At 34.0% G+C, this 21,898-nt stretch overlaps 1 protein-coding gene and 1 long non-coding RNA gene across 4 annotated transcripts; both read right to left on the reverse strand.

Annotated features, from left to right (window-relative positions):
* Positions 1-1,811: 1,811 nt before the first annotated feature.
* On the reverse strand, positions 1,812-21,891 carry LOC113081406 (myopalladin-like). 2 transcript variants are annotated; one of them, XM_026253511.1, is made up of 12 exons: positions 21,268-21,891; positions 18,809-18,950; positions 17,246-17,323; positions 13,952-14,173; positions 13,143-13,292; positions 13,036-13,052; positions 7,268-7,327; positions 6,177-6,303; positions 4,539-4,746; positions 3,523-3,688; positions 3,257-3,390; positions 1,812-2,256 (listed from the first exon to the last, which is right to left on the reverse strand). In XM_026253511.1, the coding sequence occupies exons 1-12, from the start codon at positions 21,876-21,878 to the stop codon at positions 2,078-2,080; spliced, it is 2,094 nt and encodes a 697-aa protein (XP_026109296.1). In that variant the 5' UTR covers positions 21,879-21,891; the 3' UTR covers positions 1,812-2,077. The 2 variants fall into 2 exon arrangements, with proteins under 2 accessions (XP_026109296.1, XP_026109297.1); XM_026253512.1 differs by lacking the exon at positions 17,246-17,323.
* LOC113081407 (uncharacterized) lies at positions 7,782-12,807 on the reverse strand. Of its 2 annotated transcripts, XR_003282178.1 has the most exons (4): positions 12,766-12,807; positions 12,418-12,455; positions 10,598-10,719; positions 7,782-8,013 (listed from the first exon to the last, which is right to left on the reverse strand). It is a non-coding gene; the product is annotated as an uncharacterized LOC113081407 (long non-coding RNA). The 2 variants fall into 2 exon arrangements; XR_003282177.1 differs by lacking the exon at positions 12,766-12,807 and having other exon boundaries at positions 12,418-12,722.
* Positions 21,892-21,898: the final 7 nt, after the last annotated feature.

Here is a 21,898-nt window from a genome sequence, read left to right on the forward strand (position 1 = left end):
CAGGCTGTTATTGAGTAATATAATAATAATAATAATAAATTACTATTCTAATTTTTAAATACGCTAATAGCTCTTAGTAACTCATTTATATTTAATGTGCTTTCTATCCTTTAAAAAAAAATAAGACTTCTTATTTTAATAAAGTCAACCAACTTAAGATGATGAAGAGAGACTCTTAATATGACATCCCAAAATTATACACTTTAGAATAGATGTATTCCAATACTATTTCTATCATTTTAAATGATTTAATCAGCACTTATAACAACAATGATAACAAAAACAACAATAATATGCTGTTTGTTTACAATGAAACACATAGAAGAAAGTAGAAAGTCCTTGTTTGAATAAATATAACTTTATTTCCAAGAAAAACAACTATTGTACATTTTCACAAGGTATGTATATGCATATATTTATTCTAATGACTGTATAACAATACACTGGCTTTGTAAACTTCCACAACAACTTATAATATCCAATATAATATTTAATATATAATCTTATTAATATAAGATTGTCATATTAATCTACAGAGAATTTCCCGAAGCAGCAGTATTCATTATATATAAAAAGACAAAAAATGATTTTTTTCTTCCACATGCAGCGTCAGAGAATTTAGCTTCTACCCATTCTTGGATAATTTTTTTATTAAATAGATCAGCAATAGATTTGATGGGTTTCACCAGTGCAAACGGCTTCATTTAGGATCAGTGTGATATTAGTATAGAAATCTTTAAATCTCACTGATCTAAATCTCGCTTTCTAAATCTTTCATGCTTTTTTTTTTATACTGAAACATGAAACAATAGCAGATGTTCATGTGTTCAACAGATTTGTTGAATAAAACCAGCTGAAGCTCACATTCACAGCTGGTAATGCAACAGACACACAGTCTAATAAAAAGACCAGATGAAAATGCTAAGGGCACAACAGCCAAAAAATACAACAAACTGACCAGAACAAAATTGCATGATGCCTCAAATGGCACACATTTCATCATAATTAAAGGAAAGGATCATGTGCAAATAAAGTTATATGCAGTGAGGAAAAACAACCTGAATACAGTCTAAATACGGTTCAACTAAAAACGTACAATTTGCAAAGAATGTGTTCAATCTCAGGTCATCCAAGATCAGGATGAGTTTGTTTCTTCATCAGATTTGGAGAAATGTGTCATTGCATCAGTGTCTCATCAATGGATGCTCTGCAGTGAATGGGTGCCGTCAGAATGAGAGTCTGATAAAAACATCACAATAATAATCCATAGCACTCCAGTCCATCAGTTAACATCTGGAGAAGACAAAAGATGAACAATCCAGTATTAAGAGGTTTTTAACTTAATGTCTGGCCATAATATGAGTCCATAATGCATAATAATGTTTCCTTCAGTGAAAAAGCCCATCTCATGTTGTCTCTCGAATCAAAATCACACACACATGTGACACTGGACACTTTTTTTGAAACTGAGATTTATGCATCATCTGAAAACTGAATAAATAAGCTTTACATTGATGTATGGTTTTTAAGGATTATTAAGCTTGATTTCTGCAGATTTCACTCCTGGTTCAGACCAGACCACTTTATCACTGAAGGAAGCATTATTATGGATTATGGACTCATATTTTAGCCGGTTTGATGTTAAAAATGCCTTAATGATGGGTTTTGATTCATACAAAGATTAAGTTTGTGTCTTCTCCAGATGTTAACTGATGGACTGGAGTGCTGTGGATTATTATTGTGAGGTTTTTATCAGCGTTTAGACTCTCATTCTGATGGCACCCATTCACTGTAGAGCATCCATTGATGAGACACTGATGCAATGCTACATTTCTCCAAATCTGATGAAGAAACAAACTCATCCTAATCTTGTATGACCCGAAGACGAGCATATTTTTAGCCCATTTTCATGTGGCAGAACTCTTCCTTTAAATTATAGGCCCGTATCAAAACACATACAACTACAAATGAGTGCAGAAACATCAGATCCTTGTTTGCTTTTAGATTGTTACTCCAAATGCTCAACACAATGTGGTGTCTTTAAATCATCGGTGCACCATCTTTAACCTGCGAGCATCTACAGCTCCTCACTTTCTAGCCTTCGCTCTGGTTGGGAGGCAGAGAATATGACGGGGCTGTTGTCGCTCATAGAAAACGCTGACTTTATATCCAGACCCTGTCCGGTGAGAGCAGCGTATCGACTCCCGCTGAGCTGCGTCTTCTTCATCGGTGCATTAATGTGCTGATACCACTGAGCTGCAGAAAACCACATGTTTGGACATAACAGTTCAATTAAGAACATCTTTTGCATTTGGGTTGCATGCTATGTATTTATTTGTAGTCACATAGTTGACACAACTGCACTTTTAAGCATCTTTCTGGGTTAAATGTAATACAGTTGTACAATACTATATACATTTATATTTTAGGTGCTTTAGCTGCTTACAATTATTATTATTTTTTTAATCTTTATTAATCAGCTTTTTGCAGTTCACTTCATTAGTACAGTATTACAAAAGAGCTAATCAAGATACAAATGATTAGATTAATTTAATTAGATAATTACATTAATAATAAGATTAATTAATATTAGACAAAAACCTTAAAACAATTAGAATAATTACATATTAAAAATAGTTTTGGATAGAGTGTAATATAGAAATAATATATATAAAATGTAATGATAAAAAATAAAAAAAATTCTTAAAATAATTCTTTAAAAAAGAAGTAGATATAACTAATTAGTTTAATTTAGTTTAATTGTCAGAGAAATTTCTTAAAATAATTACAAAAATGAGTTTAAAATATTTTTAGATTTTAGAGTTAACATAGTAGTTTAATTCGGTTTATTATAACCAGAAATATAAAAATAGTCAGAAACATTACATTTTAAATATTTTAGATGTAGTACAATATAGTAGTTTAATTCTAATATTATTATAGCCATTTCCAAAAATATTTTTTTTAACTCTAAAACATTTAAAAATGCTATAATAAAGTAGTTTAAATTCCTTTTTAATTATCAGAACTTAAAAAAAACTAACCCTAACCCTAAACATTTAATGACGAGTATTAATGTAGTAGTTTAATTTAGATTATCATTTATTCCTGACCAGCTAACAAAAGTACTGTACTCTGCATTTGTAGTCAATGCAGAAGAAAAGCTAAAATTGTAGCTAAAATGCTTTACACCTGAACTATTTCTTAACTTCACTAATATACAGTGCTGAGATATTAATCAATGTAACTGACTCACCATATATGTCTAGTCTTGCTGTGCATGATATGATTCCTGCTTCATTTTTTGCAGAGACAGTGTACCAGCCAGCATCTTCCTTTCTAGTCGGTTGAATCAGTAGACAAACATAACCTGTCGTGTCCTGATGCATGCTGGGATAACAAAGACACAGAAAGTGCAATTCATTTACTGTGCATTTGTGTTCTCATGCTGCAAGTGAAAAGCACAGTGTTGATCATTTGTGGGAAAGCGTGCTCTGGTCCAGCAGATGTGAACACACTCACCTGACTCTGGCCTTTGAGTGAGGGATTGTGTCATTGTCTTTCTTCCAGTAGATGACCGGCTGAGGCATCCCCACAACTCTGCACTCCAGACGCACCGGGGAGCCCTCGGCGATGCCCGTGTTCTGCAGCTTTTCCACAAAATGTGGCGCCTGCTTCAGCTCTTTTCCTGCGTGTGTTCATTTAACAGGGGAAAGGAGATCAAGTATTTGTGTGTTATTAAGCTGTTGCATGTTATTATGTCAGAATTGCAAGATATAACGTCCAATTCTGAGAGAAAAAAAGCTGATTATTTTATTACAGTTGCAAGTTTATATCTCACAATACTGACTTTATAACTCTTAATTGTGCTTTAATAAATCAACAGGTCATTAAAAAAAAAAAAAGAAATCTGAGACAAGAAGTCAAAATTATGGCATAAAGTGATAATTTTTTAGATTGTCAACACGTTTTGACATAATTATAATTTTTCTTATAGTTACAATGTTTTATCTGACAAGATGTTAAAAAAGGTATAAGATATGCCAAAATTATGACTTAGAATGAGTCAGAATTGTGAAACGTCATAATTATAACTAAAACATTCAATTATGGCATAAAATGTAAATAATAAATAGTAGTCATAATTATGTGGGGAAAAAAAAACAAAAACCAGCATGCATCGAAATTATGACATAATTATGACATAAAAGGTTAAAATTGATGGACGAGGCTGAAATTATGAGTCAAAAATGTGTTAGTATGAAATTACAAAATTATTGAGTTACTTATGAGATAAAGCCATCATAAGATAAATTATGATATGCTAAGTCATAAAGAATATTTATTTTCACAATTCTGACTTTTCATCTCATAATGACTTAGTATGCCATGATTTCAATTTGTTTGTCACAATTATGAATTTCCGTCTCATAATGTCACTCCAAGTCATAATGACTTACAAATACAAATTTTTTCCCTTATGTGGCTTTCTAGTATTTTAACGTTAGAAAGACGTTCAGAAACGATCCAGCTCTTACCCACTACTCTGAGCTCGAGACAGAATGAACTCTGTCCTGCTTTATTTGAGGCGATGCAGGTGTACGTCCCGTCATCGGCTTGAGTCAGAGGGTCAATAACCAGGGAATGAATCCCGTTTTCTCTCACGAGCATTCGGTGACTGAGGTCTGGATACATGGGCTTCCCGTTGAGGAGCCACATGATCTCAGGATGAGGTAAACCACTCACCTAAACACCAGAGGAGAGTTCAGAGCATTGAAGACAGGTTTAAAACCAAGGCAAACCATGCTATTTATCATTGCACTGGATGACTGACAGTACTTGGACACTTCAGTGACTTCTCAAGCGTTTTGGAATTAGACAAAAACGGTTTAAATTATTTTTAATGATACAACGGAATATAAAGCCACTTAAACTGACTCCCATTACTAGATTTCTTAAAGTACATTTAAAAAATGCACTTTGTAAATATATCAAATTAGTATTAGTATATTGTGTTATTATACTAAACTAAAACTGAAACTAAAATGAAAACCATTAAATAAATAAATAAATAAATTGTTGCTTAAAATTAAATGGATGTAAACTGGTATAAAATATTTATGGTATAAATATAGTTGCCAAAGCAACATCTCTCTTTACATAATTTTAATTACTGTAGTTCATCTCGATGTACTAAAATCAAGGATCTATAATTGAAATAAAATTTAATAAAAATTATATATGGGGGGAATAACAACAAAATCAATAAATATTTGTTAATTAAAATGAACTAAAAACTATTATTTATTTATAAATTTAAAATATTAATAAAAAAACTATAATAGTGCCTTAATGATACTAAAATAATGCTTGTAAATCAATCATTGTTTTAATTAAATTACAAAGAAGTTTCAATAGAAATGACATTAAAGTATATTTTTAGTTTATCTTAAATCCCTCTCAGTATACAGTATTCAGCAGTACGCTAAAGTAATTATGGGAAAGATGTACTTAAATATTAACTTAAGTGTTGTTTTTTACCTTCTTTTTAAAAGTTACAATAATTTTATTTAACACAAATTTAAACTAGAACACATTTTTATTTAATCGCAATTAACATGCAATAAAGTCCAAAATATTACATTCAGTTTGGACCTAAGTATATTAATTTAAAGTATATTCTTTAAGTAAGAACCCGTTTTAAAAGTATGGCAGAGTGTACTTCTTTTGTACATAAATTTAGGGCCAGATTTACTAAATGGGGCAAATTAGTGTTAGAGCGCAATTCTATAAAAGCACCGATGGGAAAATAAAATACTATAGAAGTCAACGGTGCTCATCAACTGTTCAGATCCCAACATTTTACTGAATATCTTCTTTGGTGTTCAACAGAAGAAAGAAACTCGTACAGGTTTGGAACAACATGAAGGTGATTCTGATTCTGATTCTGATTTGACGTGCACAAATGTTAGTAAAGTCCATTGCGTGATTCATTTTAATACTGTGATACCATTAAGTTTGCGTCTGAAAAGGCAACTACTAGAAATGCATGTGCAATAAGGACTTGTAAGAAAAATGTAAGGAAAATCTGCTTGGACTCCTAATGCAATGATGTTGAGACATTTTCAAACGCTCAGAACTGTATTGGGATCATCTTGCTGGAATATCCCCAGTACCTTGCAGTCTAACCTACAGAGCTGTCCCTCGTGAGCCGACATGTCTCCTGGAGCCTGCAGGAAGTGCGGACGAAAGAAGCGCTCTTCAGTCGGCTCGCCCTCCACTTCCTGTACACGCGCTCGGACTCTGGGAAAATAAACGATGAGTGATCACAAAACTATTACCAGAGATGCAAACAGGTAAGGGGAAAAAAGATGAGAACATTGCATGCTCCACGCAGAAGCTCTTTTAAAGTTATTTGCTTTACATGCTCATTTGTAGTTACTTTTAGGTTTATATATTAGTACTGTCAAACGATTAATCGCGATTAATCGCAGTCAAAATAAAAGTTTTTGTTGCATAATATATGTGTGTACTGTGTTTATTTATTATGTTTATATAAATAAACACACAAGCATGTATATATTTCAGAAAAATATGTTATGTTTATATTAAAACATTATATGTATATATTAAACATGTTAATATATAATATAAATGATTTGAACATAAATAAATAGACATACATGTAAATATATACTGTATGTGTGTGTATATATATATATATATATATATATATATATATATATATTTGCATAACAAATATACACAGAACACATGCGATTAATCACGATTAATCACATGACAACACTTACATACATACATGCATATATCCTTATATGTACAAATTTGTAATATTTCACTAAAAAATATTAACATCTTGCAACATTTACATCAAGATTGAATATATCTGGTTAAAATCCCATGTAATGAATGATGAAGTGCTATGCAAGCTATTTAAGACAATATTGGTTGATTAGACAGCAATGCTGACCTAAAATGCTAAATGTTTGCCTACACATCTCAGACCTCAAATACATCAAATATTACCCTTTTTAAACATCATTTAAAAAAAAAAGAGTAAAGAAAATACTATGCAAAAACTTTCTCACTGGATCTAAACAAATCTCATAGGTGACCTATTTCGATCTAAAAAAGTGAGTTGTCACCCAAAGATGAGAAGTTTGCAACTATGTCTTACACATACAAGTCTATTAAACTTATCTCTCCATCAGCCACTGTATTGAAACGAAGCATTGATCCGACTCACCTCTGCGAGTGAACCACGGGACGGTTTCGCACGGGACCTGTTTGGACAATCAAATGCCCACACTGTTAATTATTTGACTGTAAATTTACAATAAATTGCAGGTTAATAATTGCATGACTTTCACAGTAAGTTACTGTAACATTTTTACAGTAAATTATTGTGAAATGACAGCTGTATACTGTGACTTCACAGTAATTTAGACATCGCATTACTGTGATTTAGCGGTAAGCTTCTGTAGAATTAATGTATTTAACTGTGAAATTACAGTTGGTGTCTATGTATTACTGTAATTTAACAGTAAGCAGCTGTAGAATTCATGTATTTAACTGTGAAATTAGTGTCTATTATTGTAATTTAGCAGCAAGCAGATGTAGAATTAATGTATTTAACTGTGAAATTAGTCTATCTATTACTGTAATTTAGCAGTAAGCAGCTGTAGAATTACTGTACATAACTGTGAATGTCTATCTATTACTGTGATTTAGCATAAATGATGGACCAAACAAAACTGATAAACAGTGACATAACTTTTATTTTTTAGAAGTAAAATACAATTTAATTACATGAATAAAACACTGGGCAACAGGGATTGACACTGGGTAACAGGAATGTGTGTCAAAAGAGAAAGAAGGAGACAGAGAAGAGAGAGTGAGGGAGAGAGATGTAAGAAAAGACAAAAAGGTGGTGTCGCAGGTGTCTCTCTCCTTCCCTCGCAGCTGGCACCTGCATAGTGTGGGTTCTATCCACTATATACAAAAGATAAGAAAGACAAAAAGTTTAAGTTACTCTGTGGTGGACTGACTCACTGTAAGTATGGTGCTCGCATTGTAACACTAATCCTAAAATGTCTACAATTTAAGTAATTTCAACTATTAAAAAAAATGTGAATAGTACTCTCAATTAATATTAAATCAACAAACCAGGACTCTAATCACTCCTGTTACATTTACCCAGTCCTAATATTTTTCACGTGAGTAACAGGACTGAAAGTAACATGATTGAGGTTAAAAGGTTAGTTCACCCAAAAATGAAAATTCTGTCAGTAATTACAGAGCACAAATTAAGATATTTTTGATGAAATCTGAGAGCTGGATCACTCCTCCATCGGCTTCTAAGGGTTTGAAACTTGCTGGCCCAGAAAAATGTATTAAAGACATCTTTAATATAGTCCAAGTGACTCCAGTAGCTCAATCTTAAGTTTATAAAGCGACGAGAATACTTTGTGCGTAAAAAAAACAACAACTTTATTCCACAATTCATTTCCTTCTCTGTGGGCGTTGAGTTTTTTCATGTAGTAAAACAGCGTAGCGCTTCTGTGTTATACGTCACACGTAGGCTGACTATTGGCCGACGCTGGTCATGTGTGTGATGCATGTGACGTATAACACAGAAGCGCTACGCTGTTATACTACATGAATTCACCCGAGGCCCAGAGAGAAGGAAATGAATAGTGGAATAAAGTCATTATTTTTGGGGGGTTTTGCGCACAAAAAGTATTCTCGTTGCTTGGTAAACGTAAGATTGAGCCACTGTAGTCACTTGGACTATATTAATGATGTTTTTAATACATTTTCTGGGCCAGCAAGTTTCAATCCCTTAGAAGCCTATGGAGGAGTGAGACAGCTCTCAGATTTAATCAAAAATATTTTAATTTGTGTTCCGAAGATGAGAGAAGGTCTTACGGGGTTGGAACAACATGAGGGTGAGTAATTACTGACAGAATTTTCATTTTTGGGTGAACTAACCCTTTAAGCAAAAATTGCATGCTAAATTGCATAGTAATTCAACACAGTAGCAAGTAATGTAAATTTACACTTAAAACTATTGTAAAGTACTGTAAATTTCACGTTTTTTAGACGTCAAGGCATGTTAAAATCAAATAAACGTAAAAACAATTAATTTTACACATTTATTTTGCAGTCTGTCTAAACTCTACATTGAATCAGGAGACACTATAGAACACATTAAAGGGATAGTTCACCCCAAAAATCTTTGGAACACAAATTAAGATATTTTAAGAAATCCGAGAGCTTTCTGTATCCTCCATGGACAGCAATTATTTTACTTTCAAGGCCCGGAAAGATTGTTAAAATAGTCCATATGTATACAGTGGTTAAACCTTAATGTTATGAAGCGACGAGAATACATTTACTGCGCAGAAACAAAACAAAACAAAACAGAATACCGACTTTATTCAACATTTTTCCTTTCTGTGCCAGTATCCGATGCTGTTCACGTGATGTGTTCTCGATCATGCATGTGATTGCATTGGGCACAAAAAGTATTCTCGTTGCATCATAAACATTGAGGTTGAACCACTGTAGTCACATGGACTATTTTAACGATGGTTTTACTACCTTTCTCGGACTTGAAAATGGTTATAACATAGTAGTCTATAGGTGGGATCAGAAAGCTCTCATATTGCTTAAAATTTTCTTAGTTTGTGTAGAACAAAATTCTTGTGTTTGGAACATCGTGAGGGGATGTAATTAATGACAGATTTTTCAATTTTGGGTGAACTAACCCTTTAATAGCTTCAGTAAACTTCTTACTGCATAACTACATCTAGCTTAAAGGAACACGCCGACTTTTTGGGACTTTAGCTTATTCACCGTATCCCCCAGAGTTAGATAAGTCCATACATACCCTTCTCATCTCCTTGAGTGCCTCTGTTTGACGCACCCACCGCTAGCCTAGCTTAGCACAAAGACTGGAGGTAAACAGCTCCAGCTAGCATACTGCTCTCAATAAGTGACAAAATAACGCCAACATTTTCCTATTTACATGTTGTGATTTGTATAGTCACAGTGTGTACAAATAACAAGGTCATATGAGACACAACCATCTTCTAACTGTATACATACTGGGAACTATATTCTCAGAAGGCGAAGCACTGCTACTTCTTTGGAGTGATTTACTCCAATTCTGAGCAAACTCTCTGCTCCTCACCACAGGGCTTCTCAGGTGCTGTGAGAAAATCACTCCTTCTGAGAATATAGTTCCCAGTATGTATACGGTTAGAAGATGGTTAGAGTCACTGTGACTATACAAATCACAACATGTAAATAGGAAAATGTTGGCGTTATTTTGTCACTTATTGGGAGCAGTATGCTAGCTGGAGCCGTTTACCTCCAGTCTTTGTGCTAAGCTAGGCTAGCGGTGGGTGCCTCAGACAGACTTACGGCAAGCACGGAGATGAGAAGGGTATGTATAGACTTATCTAACTCTGGGGGATACGGGGAATAAGATAAAGTCACAAAAAGTCAGCATGTTCCTTTAACACAGATACTGTGTTTCATTAGTCCGTTCTTAAATTGGAACACAGCTTACATTAGATTGACATCCATTCGAAGTCAATGAGCTTCCTGATAAGAGTGCAGACTTGCTGGTTCATGTGACCTCTCTGCCTCTTAGATTTTGTGCCTGTCTCTGGGTTGATGCCCAAGAAGCACCTACGAACAAAAAGACAGAAGAAACCTGTTAGTTTAATTCGTGTGATGAAAAAAGTGTCAGTTCCCAGTCACCACCTTCAGTGGGTCACTGCTTTTGCAGTACAGAGTCAAACTAAAGTTAGCTCAGTTTAAACAAAGGTGTAATTCAGGTGTAAGTACTGTAATTCAGAAAAAAAATGCATGGAACTGAACTGAAAAACATTTCCATCACAAACACAGTCAAGAATAGACCTTCACCAAAGTAGAGGTGTGTGATTTACCTAGGCAAAGCATTCGCACACAACAATTTACATAATTTACATGTTCCGTTTGCAGAGGATGGAGTAAGAGCCTGTTGCCTGTCCATCTCCCTATGGCTGTTTCTACTTGTACTCTTCCTCCTAGAATTATTACCCGTTCACAGATGATGTGATAAACATTTCATTTCTTATATCTTTTTCACAATAAAGCACCCAGTTTTTTAGTTGTTTCTGACTTTAAGCTTTGTCTCTGGTCTAATCTGGTCTGGTCTCCAGCACAGACACACAAATTAAGGCCCCATCCACACTACTGCGTTTTCGTTTAGAAACGGAGTATTAAAACTAATATCTCCGTCCACACCAGCGTTTTAGCTGCGTATAATGCGGTGTTCACACCAAACGCGAATAGAGCGTCTCGCGCGTTTACGCGCGTCTGGAGGTCTCGCGGCGCGAATGGGGCGTTAAGTGCGGCGCGGAAGACGCGAATTGACGAGCGAATAGAGCGCTTCAAGCGAAACGCGCGTTAAGCGCGAATGGTGCTTTTTGTGCATTTAGCGTTTGACGCGAATTCGCGTCTGCCGCCCGAGTTGAAAAATTTGAACTTTGGCGTCAATTCGCGCCGCGTTAATCAATCAGGAGCCTGCTAGGAGTCACTCATTCAACAGTATGTTCCTGCAGCCTCCGGCTGTGCAGGAATACCCTTCTCCACTCATTCAACAAGGAGGAACGACAGATGTTGTCAGTGAGCAGTCAACCGGAGCTATATGACAAAAGTTCATATTTCTATAGAGACAGGAATAAAAATGACCTATATATATGTATATATATATATATATATATATATATATATATATATATATATATATATATATATATATATAACATATTAATAGATAAATTGAATATAGGCCAAAGATAAGAAACGTTTCATTTTACCACAAACGAATTATATTTGATCTTGAACCACTAAAGACACATCATAGCCAGCGGCAAATGTCAGAAGATCTAGCCGAGGTAAGGCTACTCTCGGCGGATACATGATGACGGAGCTCCCGCTGATCGCATGGAGCTCATCTCCGAGATCGGCGAAACACATTTTTTAAATAGACTCTGTCATTATAAATAAACCGCATATTTGAGTTTAAAACAACTACATTCTCGCCTGAAATACTTTTAAAACTACATTTCATGACACAATAACAGTAATATTTTGAAAATTATCCGAATAAAAATGGCGGTTGAAAATGCTGCGTGAACTCAGCTGGATGAAGCCCCCCATTCATTTTTCTGTTGACGAGAAAGACAACGGTTGCTCCGTTTCACACACACAGCAGGGAAGAAAAGCATAAAGTTACTAATTTGAGATGAATTTAATCCACCTTTGCCCAAATCCACAAACACCATAATTTATCTAGTTAATAATAACTGTCATAATACCCACATTAAGGCCACATCTTACCTTATAACTTTATTTATCGTCGGTCAATGTAGAAAATGCTGTGGTAAAAGAGAGAACGCTGTTAGAGTAACTAAGATAAGCTTTAAGTAAAGCTAAAGTTAAATGTTTCGACGGTGTATCTAATCAGACATCTCACAGTTAACTTAATACGGTATAATTAACACTACAACCAACGTCTTTTCATTCAAATTTGCGCGCTTAATCGTCGATGCCAGTCTGCTCCAGCTAACTTACAAAAACATGACAACAGAACCTACAACTAACCCTAATTTGGTTCATACTTTTAAATTACATGCACTATCATATAAAAAACATCAAATTGATAAGGTTTGACATTTAAACACTTACCGCTGTCTGAATCCACCGAATGAGACCACGAAGATCAGAGAGCTCTGATGACGCTCTGATGACGCTGCCGCAGTTGCCACTCAAAAAAGACGGCATTCACAGTAGTTTCTTGTAAAAGCCCCGCACCTGCATTATTTTCACAGTAAAAGTCTAAATATGGTATTATATTGTGAATTATCACAGTTAAAGCCTGTGAAGTGGTAATAATGTAATTAACTGTGAAATATTACAGTTATATATTGTGAAATCCTGGAAAATTTTTACAGTGCAGAGCAACTTATTCTGCCCTGTGAACATGAAAACAGACTCGACCTTCATTTCTGCTGTACATCAGAGTCATTCATGATGATTTTCTCCAGAATGTTTTTTGTAGTTACCTGTGGATTTGCTGCCATGACTGTATAATTGCCATCATCGTCACTTGTGACGGCTTCTATGTGTAATGAGCACGTCCCATCACCTTCTCTGATCTTCTTATAGTGCTCATTTTTCTTCAAAATCTGCTTTCCATCTTTAAACCAGTAAACCTGTAGGAAAAGTACAAAATAAAAGTTCCTCGACAAGTGGTTTGGACAGAATATTTATGTATCTGTTATGCTTAAAGATTGAAATGAATTTAAACTATCTAGAAAACAAATAATTTAGAAAATAGTAATGATTAATGATTAATTGTTGATTTTTTTGTTTTAGCTATATAAAAGAAATGAGTACTTTTATCCATTAAGGAGGAGGACATATTCAATTATGTATTAGATTTAATGTTAAAAAAAAGTTCTGTTTCAAATAAATGTTCTTTTGAACTTTCTATCCATCAAAGAATCCTTAAGAACAAATTATATCACAATTTGTATAAAAATATACATTGATAATTATCAGAAATGCTTCTTGAGCAGCAAATATTAGAATGATTTCTGAAGTTCATGTGACTCTGAAAACTGGAGTAATGGTGCTGAAAATTCAGATTTGATCACAGAAATGAATTGCTTTTTACAATTTAAAACAGTTATTTCAAATTGTAAAAATATATCAATTTTTTTATCAAATAAATGCAGCCTTGGTGAACAGAACAGACTTCTTTCAAAAACATTTTAAATATCTTACCATCCCCAAACTTAAAGAAAACACATTTAAAGTGTTATTTTCTGAGCACGTATTACAGGAACATCAAAGGGTGTCAAAAACTCACTTTAGGAACTGGAATTCCCACAACTTTACAGGTAAATGTGACTGGAATCCCTTCCACAGCTCTGAAGTGCTTCAGTTTCTTGTCGAAGATGGGTGCGATGCATTTTCCCGTGGGAATTTCATCATGGTGAACTTCATCGTCCGACTCTTCAACTGGAGTCCTTTCCAAACGAAACTCGATCTCGCTCAATAGCCTCTGCTCAAAGCTCGACACCTTGTATTCCTACAAAACACATCATTAAGAATGAACTTATTACCTAAAATCGTTCATGAATGTGTCCCATTTATGTTTTCATATTAACTAAACTTTCGTATTAACTACTTTTTTCAGGTTCAGAGGAAACATTGCCCACAGTTGCTACCTAAATGTTAAAATTTCCAAAACAGTCACTTAAATTAAACAACCAAACTGATCATAGTAATGTCTAAAAATAAGAATAAACAAACAAACAAAGAGATATCTGATAAATGAAAGGCTAATCAGTGGTCAGGTTATTTTCAACAATCAGTGTGAACTTGTAAACCAATTACAATAAGAAGTGGGCTTTGTGGAGATAATAAAACACAATAACATTTAACCTATATGAAGGTAATAGCAGCTTTTTATCTCACAACACAATTTTTTGCAATTATAATAAAAAAGGCTAAATTCTGATGGGAAAAACAGACTTGTGAGATTTGAACTTTTTTTTAGCCTGTGGCAAAAACAAATAAAAGCATAATTGCTATTTAAACTCAGAATTCAGAAAAAGAATTGTGAAATTTAAATTCTGAATTCTGAGAATAAAGTAAAAATTTTAAGATTTAAACAGAATTCAGCGGGGAAAAGCCATAATTGTGAGATTTAAACATAATTCCAAGAAATATCCAGAATTGCAAAATTTAAACTAAGAAGTTTGAGTTTAACTCTTACAATTCTGCAATTTTCTATTTGAATTTTGCATTTAAATCTTGCAATTCTGACTTTTTTATTATAATTTTTAGTTTAAATCTCGCTATTGACTTTCTTATTAGAATTCTAATAAAAAATTCAGAATTGCGAGATTTAAGTTCAGAATTTTGATGGGACAAACAGAATTGCGAGATTTAAACTCAGAATTGTGAGATAAAAGTCTAATTTAGAGGGTTTTTTTGCTAAATATATATTTAGCAAAAACCAGAAAAGCTTAATTCCTATGTAAACCCAGAATTCAGAAAAATAATCGTGAAATGTGGAAAATTTATTCAGAGGGAAAAAGCCAGAATTTTGATGTTTAAACTGATAAATCAGAATTATGAGATTTAAACTCAGAACTATGAGATAAATCTGAATTATGAGATTTAAACTCAGAACTATGAGATAAATCAGAATTATGAGATTTAAACTCAGAACTATGAGATAAATCAGAATTATGAGATGTAAACTCAGAACTATGAGATAAATCAGAATTATGAGATTTAAACTCAGAACCATGAGATAAATCTGAATTATGAGATTTAAACTCAGAACCATGAGATAAATCAGAATTATGAGATTTAAACTCAGAACCATGAGATAAATCACAATTATGAGATTTAAACTCAGAACTTTGAGAAAAGTCGGAATTGTGAGATTTAAACTCAGAACTTTGAGAAAAGTCGGAATTGTGAGATTTAAACTCAGAACTATGAGATAAATCAGAATTATGAGATTTACACTCAGAACCATGAGATAAATCAGAATTATGAGATTTAAACTCAGAACCATGAGATAAATCAGAATTATGAGATTTACACTCAGAACCATGAGATAAATCAGAATTATGAGATTTAAACTCAGAACCATGAGATAAATCAGAATTATGAGATTTAAACTCAGAACCATGAGATAAATCGGATTGTGAGATTTAAACTCAGAACTTTGAGAAAAGTCGGAATTGTGAGATTTAAACTCAGAACTTTGAGAAAAGTCGGAATTGTGAGATTTAAACTCAGAACTATGAGAAAAGTCAGAATTGTGAGATTTAAACTCAGAATTGAGACAAAAAAAATCACATTTAGTAGTTCTTTTAACTTGTGGTAAAAACAAATAAAGCTAGATATTGCTAGATGTAAACTCAGACTTCTAAATTTCTGAAAATTGTGAGATACATGTTTGTAATTCTGAGAAAAGTCATAATTGTGAGATAAAAGCACAAATGTTTTTATTATGCGGTGTAAACATATATTCCATATGTTCTGGGGGTTATTAAACAAAGGATAAAAATGGTCATATTATGAAAGTTTTTGGTGCAAAAATTAACAAACACACATATAAAAATAAAAACTAGGTTACTAAATAGCTATGATATGAACCCTTTAACACACCATCCAATTTTAAAAATACCTATTATATCTCAAGAGGCCTTTCTGGTAACAGCTCGCCTTTAGTTCTGGATGTCCCCCAACATGTCTGAATGCAGTCATCTCTATTTATAGTACAGAAGAGCCCTGTTCATTCCTGTCTCTGTCAAGTCTCTCGAGCCCAGCGCTCATGTTTACTCACAGATACTGCGTGCATTCAGATTTCATTCACATAGACACTGAACTTAATTGTGATTGCAATGAAAACACAAAAACCCAAACCGCAGATGGTCTAATGTAGTGCTCATGTCATTATTGTTTGTGTTATATCCATTGAACACTGACATTAATAATCTCACGTAGTTAGTATATCATTGAATTAAACTCAGGTTGCTCATGCATAATGTTTTGTGATAGAATTTTACTTAGCGTATTAATTACAATTTACAAGGACGCAGCGATATATATAATATTTATTAAAAGAAAATTTATCATACAATTAATTTGACAACATAATGGTAACACTTTACAATATATATTAACATAGTTAATGCAATAACTAACAGTAAGGAAGATATTTGTTATAATTAATCTAATATATCTCTATATTAATCTAGTTTATTATATATATATTAAATTAAACGTTACTTAATAACACTAAAACTTTTTATTTTTAGTTCAGCTCATAATATTAAGACACATTCATTCATTCATTCACTAAAATTATCAAAGTATTTTCCATGGTTAATGTTAACTGATATAGTTAACTATTGTAAACAAATGTAACCTTATTGTAAAGTGTTCATGAAATTTACTGCATCTTCCTCTAAAGAGGGTTATAATCCATGCATTTTCATTAGTGGAAAAAAGCCACAGCTTTATATTAGCTCAGGATAATCTTGTTTCTTGTTTTAATCTAAATAAATTATTATATTATGAAAACTAATGCACTACAGAACAAAGCTCCGCTTGCAATGGGGAAAAGTCTTTGTACCTTGTTATAGTTAAAGACAGTTGCGGTGGGAATGTTTGGTCCGAGCAGTCGGCTCACTTCCCCCCCATAACTCTGCTTCTATGGAGGACAGGATGAATGACGATGATGATGTAAACACAAACACTAGTCACACATCAAGACAAATGTGTGATAAATTGTGTTTTATCATGTTACTACACTCCAGCGTGTAAAAGTGTTAATATGGTGCATCATGTAGATGCACATGTGACACATGGAATGTGTTAGAATGTGAAAATATAGAAAATGATTTATTTAATGCGAATGTTGTCGTCGATGCAAAGCCACTATATGATGCATGGAGATTTACAGACATTTATTTATAAATGACAGCCAGCAATGCATTGAAATTTTGAAGTATTAAATGTACTGAGGCCCTTAAATCAGCAATGCTGACAGTTAATCTCAACATGAAAAACCTGAACATGAATAACATGTTTCTTAGGATTTTTTTTTTCTAATCAGTTGTGAACATTTAATCTCACATCTAATGCTGTTAAATGAATGTTTATTGCATTATTTCAGTATCGTGTGTCACCATGATGGGGGTTAGTGTTTGTGTGAATGACACTGTGCACCTTCTATGTAAAAATATTGCCCTCCTCAGGTTGTAGAAAAGCTGTTTGTGATGGGGTTTGGTTCATCATGTGACTTTCTCATAACCAACAGTTATTGTTGATTTCATGTCGACTGTAAACAAAGCTTTTTAATTTAAGTACAATCCAAATTATTTGAGAGACTTTTACAGAACACCTGTAAAAGTTTAAAGATTTGCAGTGCTATGAAAATGCAAATGCATAATAAAAGGTAAGTAATATTGCAAGCATGCACTTATTATCAAATGTTGTGTAGTATATGAAATATGAAAAAATGGTGCCATGCAGGAATTACACACACACACATATATATATATATATATATATATATATATATAGATAATTATAGAATTATATGTATGCATATCTATCTGTTTTTCCTGCATGGCATAATTTTTGTTTATAAAATGAGAAAATGTATGTCAGCAGGTGATATAGATTTGTATTTGGTGCAAGCCAACCAAAGAGTTAGATTCAGCCTTCAACTTTAACATCAAAAAGAAGCTTGAAAACCTATTAAGCACAAGAGATAAAAACTAAGTTTTTGGTAATATCATGACGAAGGCCTAGCTATTTTGTCTTAAAGGGTACCAGCGATATATTTTAGAGGACAGACTGATCAAGCTGTGGTACCCAGAACATGTTATTTAGGGGGATATTTTTCTTCCCTATTCCTTCTCCATCAGTCTGTGTTTTGTGTAAGCCCACACAAACGTAACTACTACCAACCGAGATTAAACCCTCTGTAATAGTGTCTCACATAAAGAAATCTGTAACTCAAAGTAAGATCATCAGAAACAACAAAAACTGTATTCTGTGAATAACAGAAAATAAGCAATTTTATATAACTGAATTGTCTCTCTCAATCCTGCAAAAGCATGGCTTAGGCCTATTATTTTTTCTATACACAACAAAAAACCATGTTTGTAATATTTATGACACCACATACCTGCTGTCCAAAATGGAGCTGTTCATCTTTAAATCGCAATATCTTCTCAATATCTTGTAACAGTGTTTCCTTGCTCTCGCGGATGTCATCATCAGACATGAGTCTGGAACCTCTTTGATTCTTCTTTAGTGCACCTTGAGGCCTGAACATGAAGTAACATTTTTTTAAAGTCCAATTCTGCTGTAAAACAGCTCTTAAAAAAATGTAGATATATTTTTCTCCCTTTAAGACATGAACTCTATTCATTTACTGCTTGTTTTCAAAAAAAAAAAAAAACGAACGAACTTGCTCTATTCTTTTCTATTCTAACTGTTTTATTTTTATTTATTATATTATTTAAAAAGCAATTGATATGTGTACTGTGTTAAGTTAACTGAGACTTGTAATAGCATTTGTATATAATTGCTCTTTTGTTGATTTTGATTTCTTCCATTGTCCTCATTTATAAGTCCATTTGGAAAAAAGTGTCTGCTAAATGACTAAATGTAACGTAAATTTAAATATCTGGAACTTTTATGGGATTTTATGATACTTAACATCTTTTCTGAAACTTGAGATCTCTAGATCTCAACTCACATTTGGATATTCCAGACAAATCCCTTTAAAGGGGTTGTAGCATGAGAAAGCAAATTTGCCTTGACCCTTTGGCATATAAGAGGTCTTTGTACCATTAAAACATCCTGCAAGTTTCATAGACCGTGTCAACCTCATTATAAACAAAGCATTTATTTAATCATGCTCCAAAAACGAGCTGGATCTGAGGGGCGAGGTGACATCACCTAGGCCCAGTCATTTGCATAAACACTACCTCCATTGACATTGACGAAGTCATTTTCTCACCATAGGCCCCGCCCACTGTTGTTCAGACGCTCATGCTTAATGTGATTGTCACTTCACATCAAAATCAAAGTGAAATGAAAATCACTGCTGCTGTTTTGTCTACACTGGATACAGTATACAGATGCACATTCACTTTCTGACATGCTCAAGTCAGTCGTCAACAGGACAAATGGAGTGAAAGAATGTTCACTTTGGCACATTTGGTTTAATCAGCTTGTTCACATCTTTGTATCAGATATTGGATGGATCCCAGGAGATGGTTTATTTTTATTTGTGTCCCGGGGTTGTGTCTAAAAATCATTTGGAGCATTTTTTTTTTGTAAACAAGGCACGGTGTCATGGAGAGTTCACAAGAAACATTTGTTGAAAGATAAAGCTGTGCAAGATCTGACTGCAGCTGCATCACAAACATAAGTAAATGATTTCATTGTGTTTTGACAAAAAATTACTGTTTTTCCACATATTTATTAGTTTTCTTTTTTTGTGCAAAAAAACTTTTTTAACATAAGTTAACCCAAGGAACTTATTAAAAAAAATATGTCATCATGTCCCCTTTAAAGAGAGTATGATCTTCAACCATATTACGATTAGGGCCGGGACTTTAACGCGTTAATTGAGATTAATTAATTACACAAAAAATACCGCGTTAACTAAGATTAATTAATTACAGAAAAAAAAATTCCCCGCATTTTTAATAACATATTTTTGCACCGCGGAACGTTTCTCACTGGATGAGTTTCGGCGGACGCCGATTATACTGGAACACCAACTAGCGTTCGCCATATCACCGCAGCACATTGAGCCTCAAGTATCACCTCAACGCAAAACATATAGCAGCTAGCGTGGACTTTACACTTATGTTGAACTATGTATTATTTAGCTGCGTGCAACAGTTTATGTTGAACACTTTATTGTTAAGGCCAAGGTTATTGAGATAGTTGAACTTAAGTAATGTTATGGCCTCTGAAGCAAACAGAGAGATGTTTCTAACTAGTCAGTGTTTCCAATGTTTCTGGAATGTATTACTTGGAACAGTATTGTGTTTTACTTTAAAAATGACACTTGTACAGAGGGGTTCCCAGCACCTATAAGCTTTCCTGAATTTCTGGAAATGTACTATTTTCTAAATTGTTCTAAATATGCAGTTGCACTGGTCTGCCTAGGACTTGTGTTCGAACAAAAAAAACAATATTTTGTTGCTTAAAGCTTATGTATTCAGTTGATTATTCTAATGGTATACTATAAATCCATGTGAAAAAAAAAACTTCTCACTGTTCTCAGGTCAAATATTTATATGCGATTAAAATGCGATTAATTTCGATTAATTAATTACAAAGCCTCTAATTAATTAGATAAAAAATTTTAATCGAGTCCCGGCCCTAATTACGATATTACAATTTTATAATGCAGAGGTCTTCAACCCTACTCCCGGGGAACTACTGTCCTGTACAGTTTATTTCCAACCTGCTTCAGCACATCTGCATGTGCATTTACAAGCTACCCTGAAGAACTTTATTACCTTTAGGTGTTGTTGATTAGGAGCTAAACTCTGCTGGAGAGTGGATCCCCAGGAGCAGGGTTGAGAACCTCTGTTGTAATGAAATGTTGTGTTTGCTTACCCAGGTGGGGCACTCTTAGGTAGGCCCATGGCATTGGTCAGAGGAGATGTAGGAAGAGAAGGAAGGACTGAAGTAAGAAAGGCCACTGGATTTTGGATGGGGCTGTGGGAGGAGCTGCTAGAAGTTGGAGAAGAAGCTTGTGGGGGTGACTGAGTTCTAAAAGAAAACAGTGAATTCCCCAGCCCATGAGGCAGTAGAGGAGGTGAGGACACATATGGTGGGCTGCTTGGACACTCCAGAACTCTCGTTGGGAACTTTCTTGGGGATGGAGATAACTGGTTGATGGGCGACGTGAGCTCCCGTGTTGACTTCGGGAATATTTGTGCAGCTAATTCATGAAGCATTGGCACAGGAGACTCAGTTGGGGAAGGACTCCTGATAGGAGAGAGTGTCTGGGCTGCGACAAACTCCTTTGGTCTTGTGTAGGTGAAGCTCTGGGTGGAGATAGGAATAATCCCGGGAAGTGGAGGCTGGATGTCAATCAATGTAGAATGAGACATTGGACTTGGGATGGGTGCAGGTGCAGGTGGATTTCTCACCAGATGTGGTGAGGTGATTTTACTCAGGGGTGGATAAGACACACCCTGAGAATGTGTGTATTGTGGAGCCATGCTGGGATGAGAATTTGTGG

The sequence above is a fragment of the Carassius auratus genome, unplaced genomic scaffold, assembly GCF_003368295.1.
Source record: "Carassius auratus strain Wakin unplaced genomic scaffold, ASM336829v1 scaf_tig00034249, whole genome shotgun sequence".
NCBI lineage: Eukaryota > Metazoa > Chordata > Actinopteri > Cypriniformes > Cyprinidae > Carassius > Carassius auratus.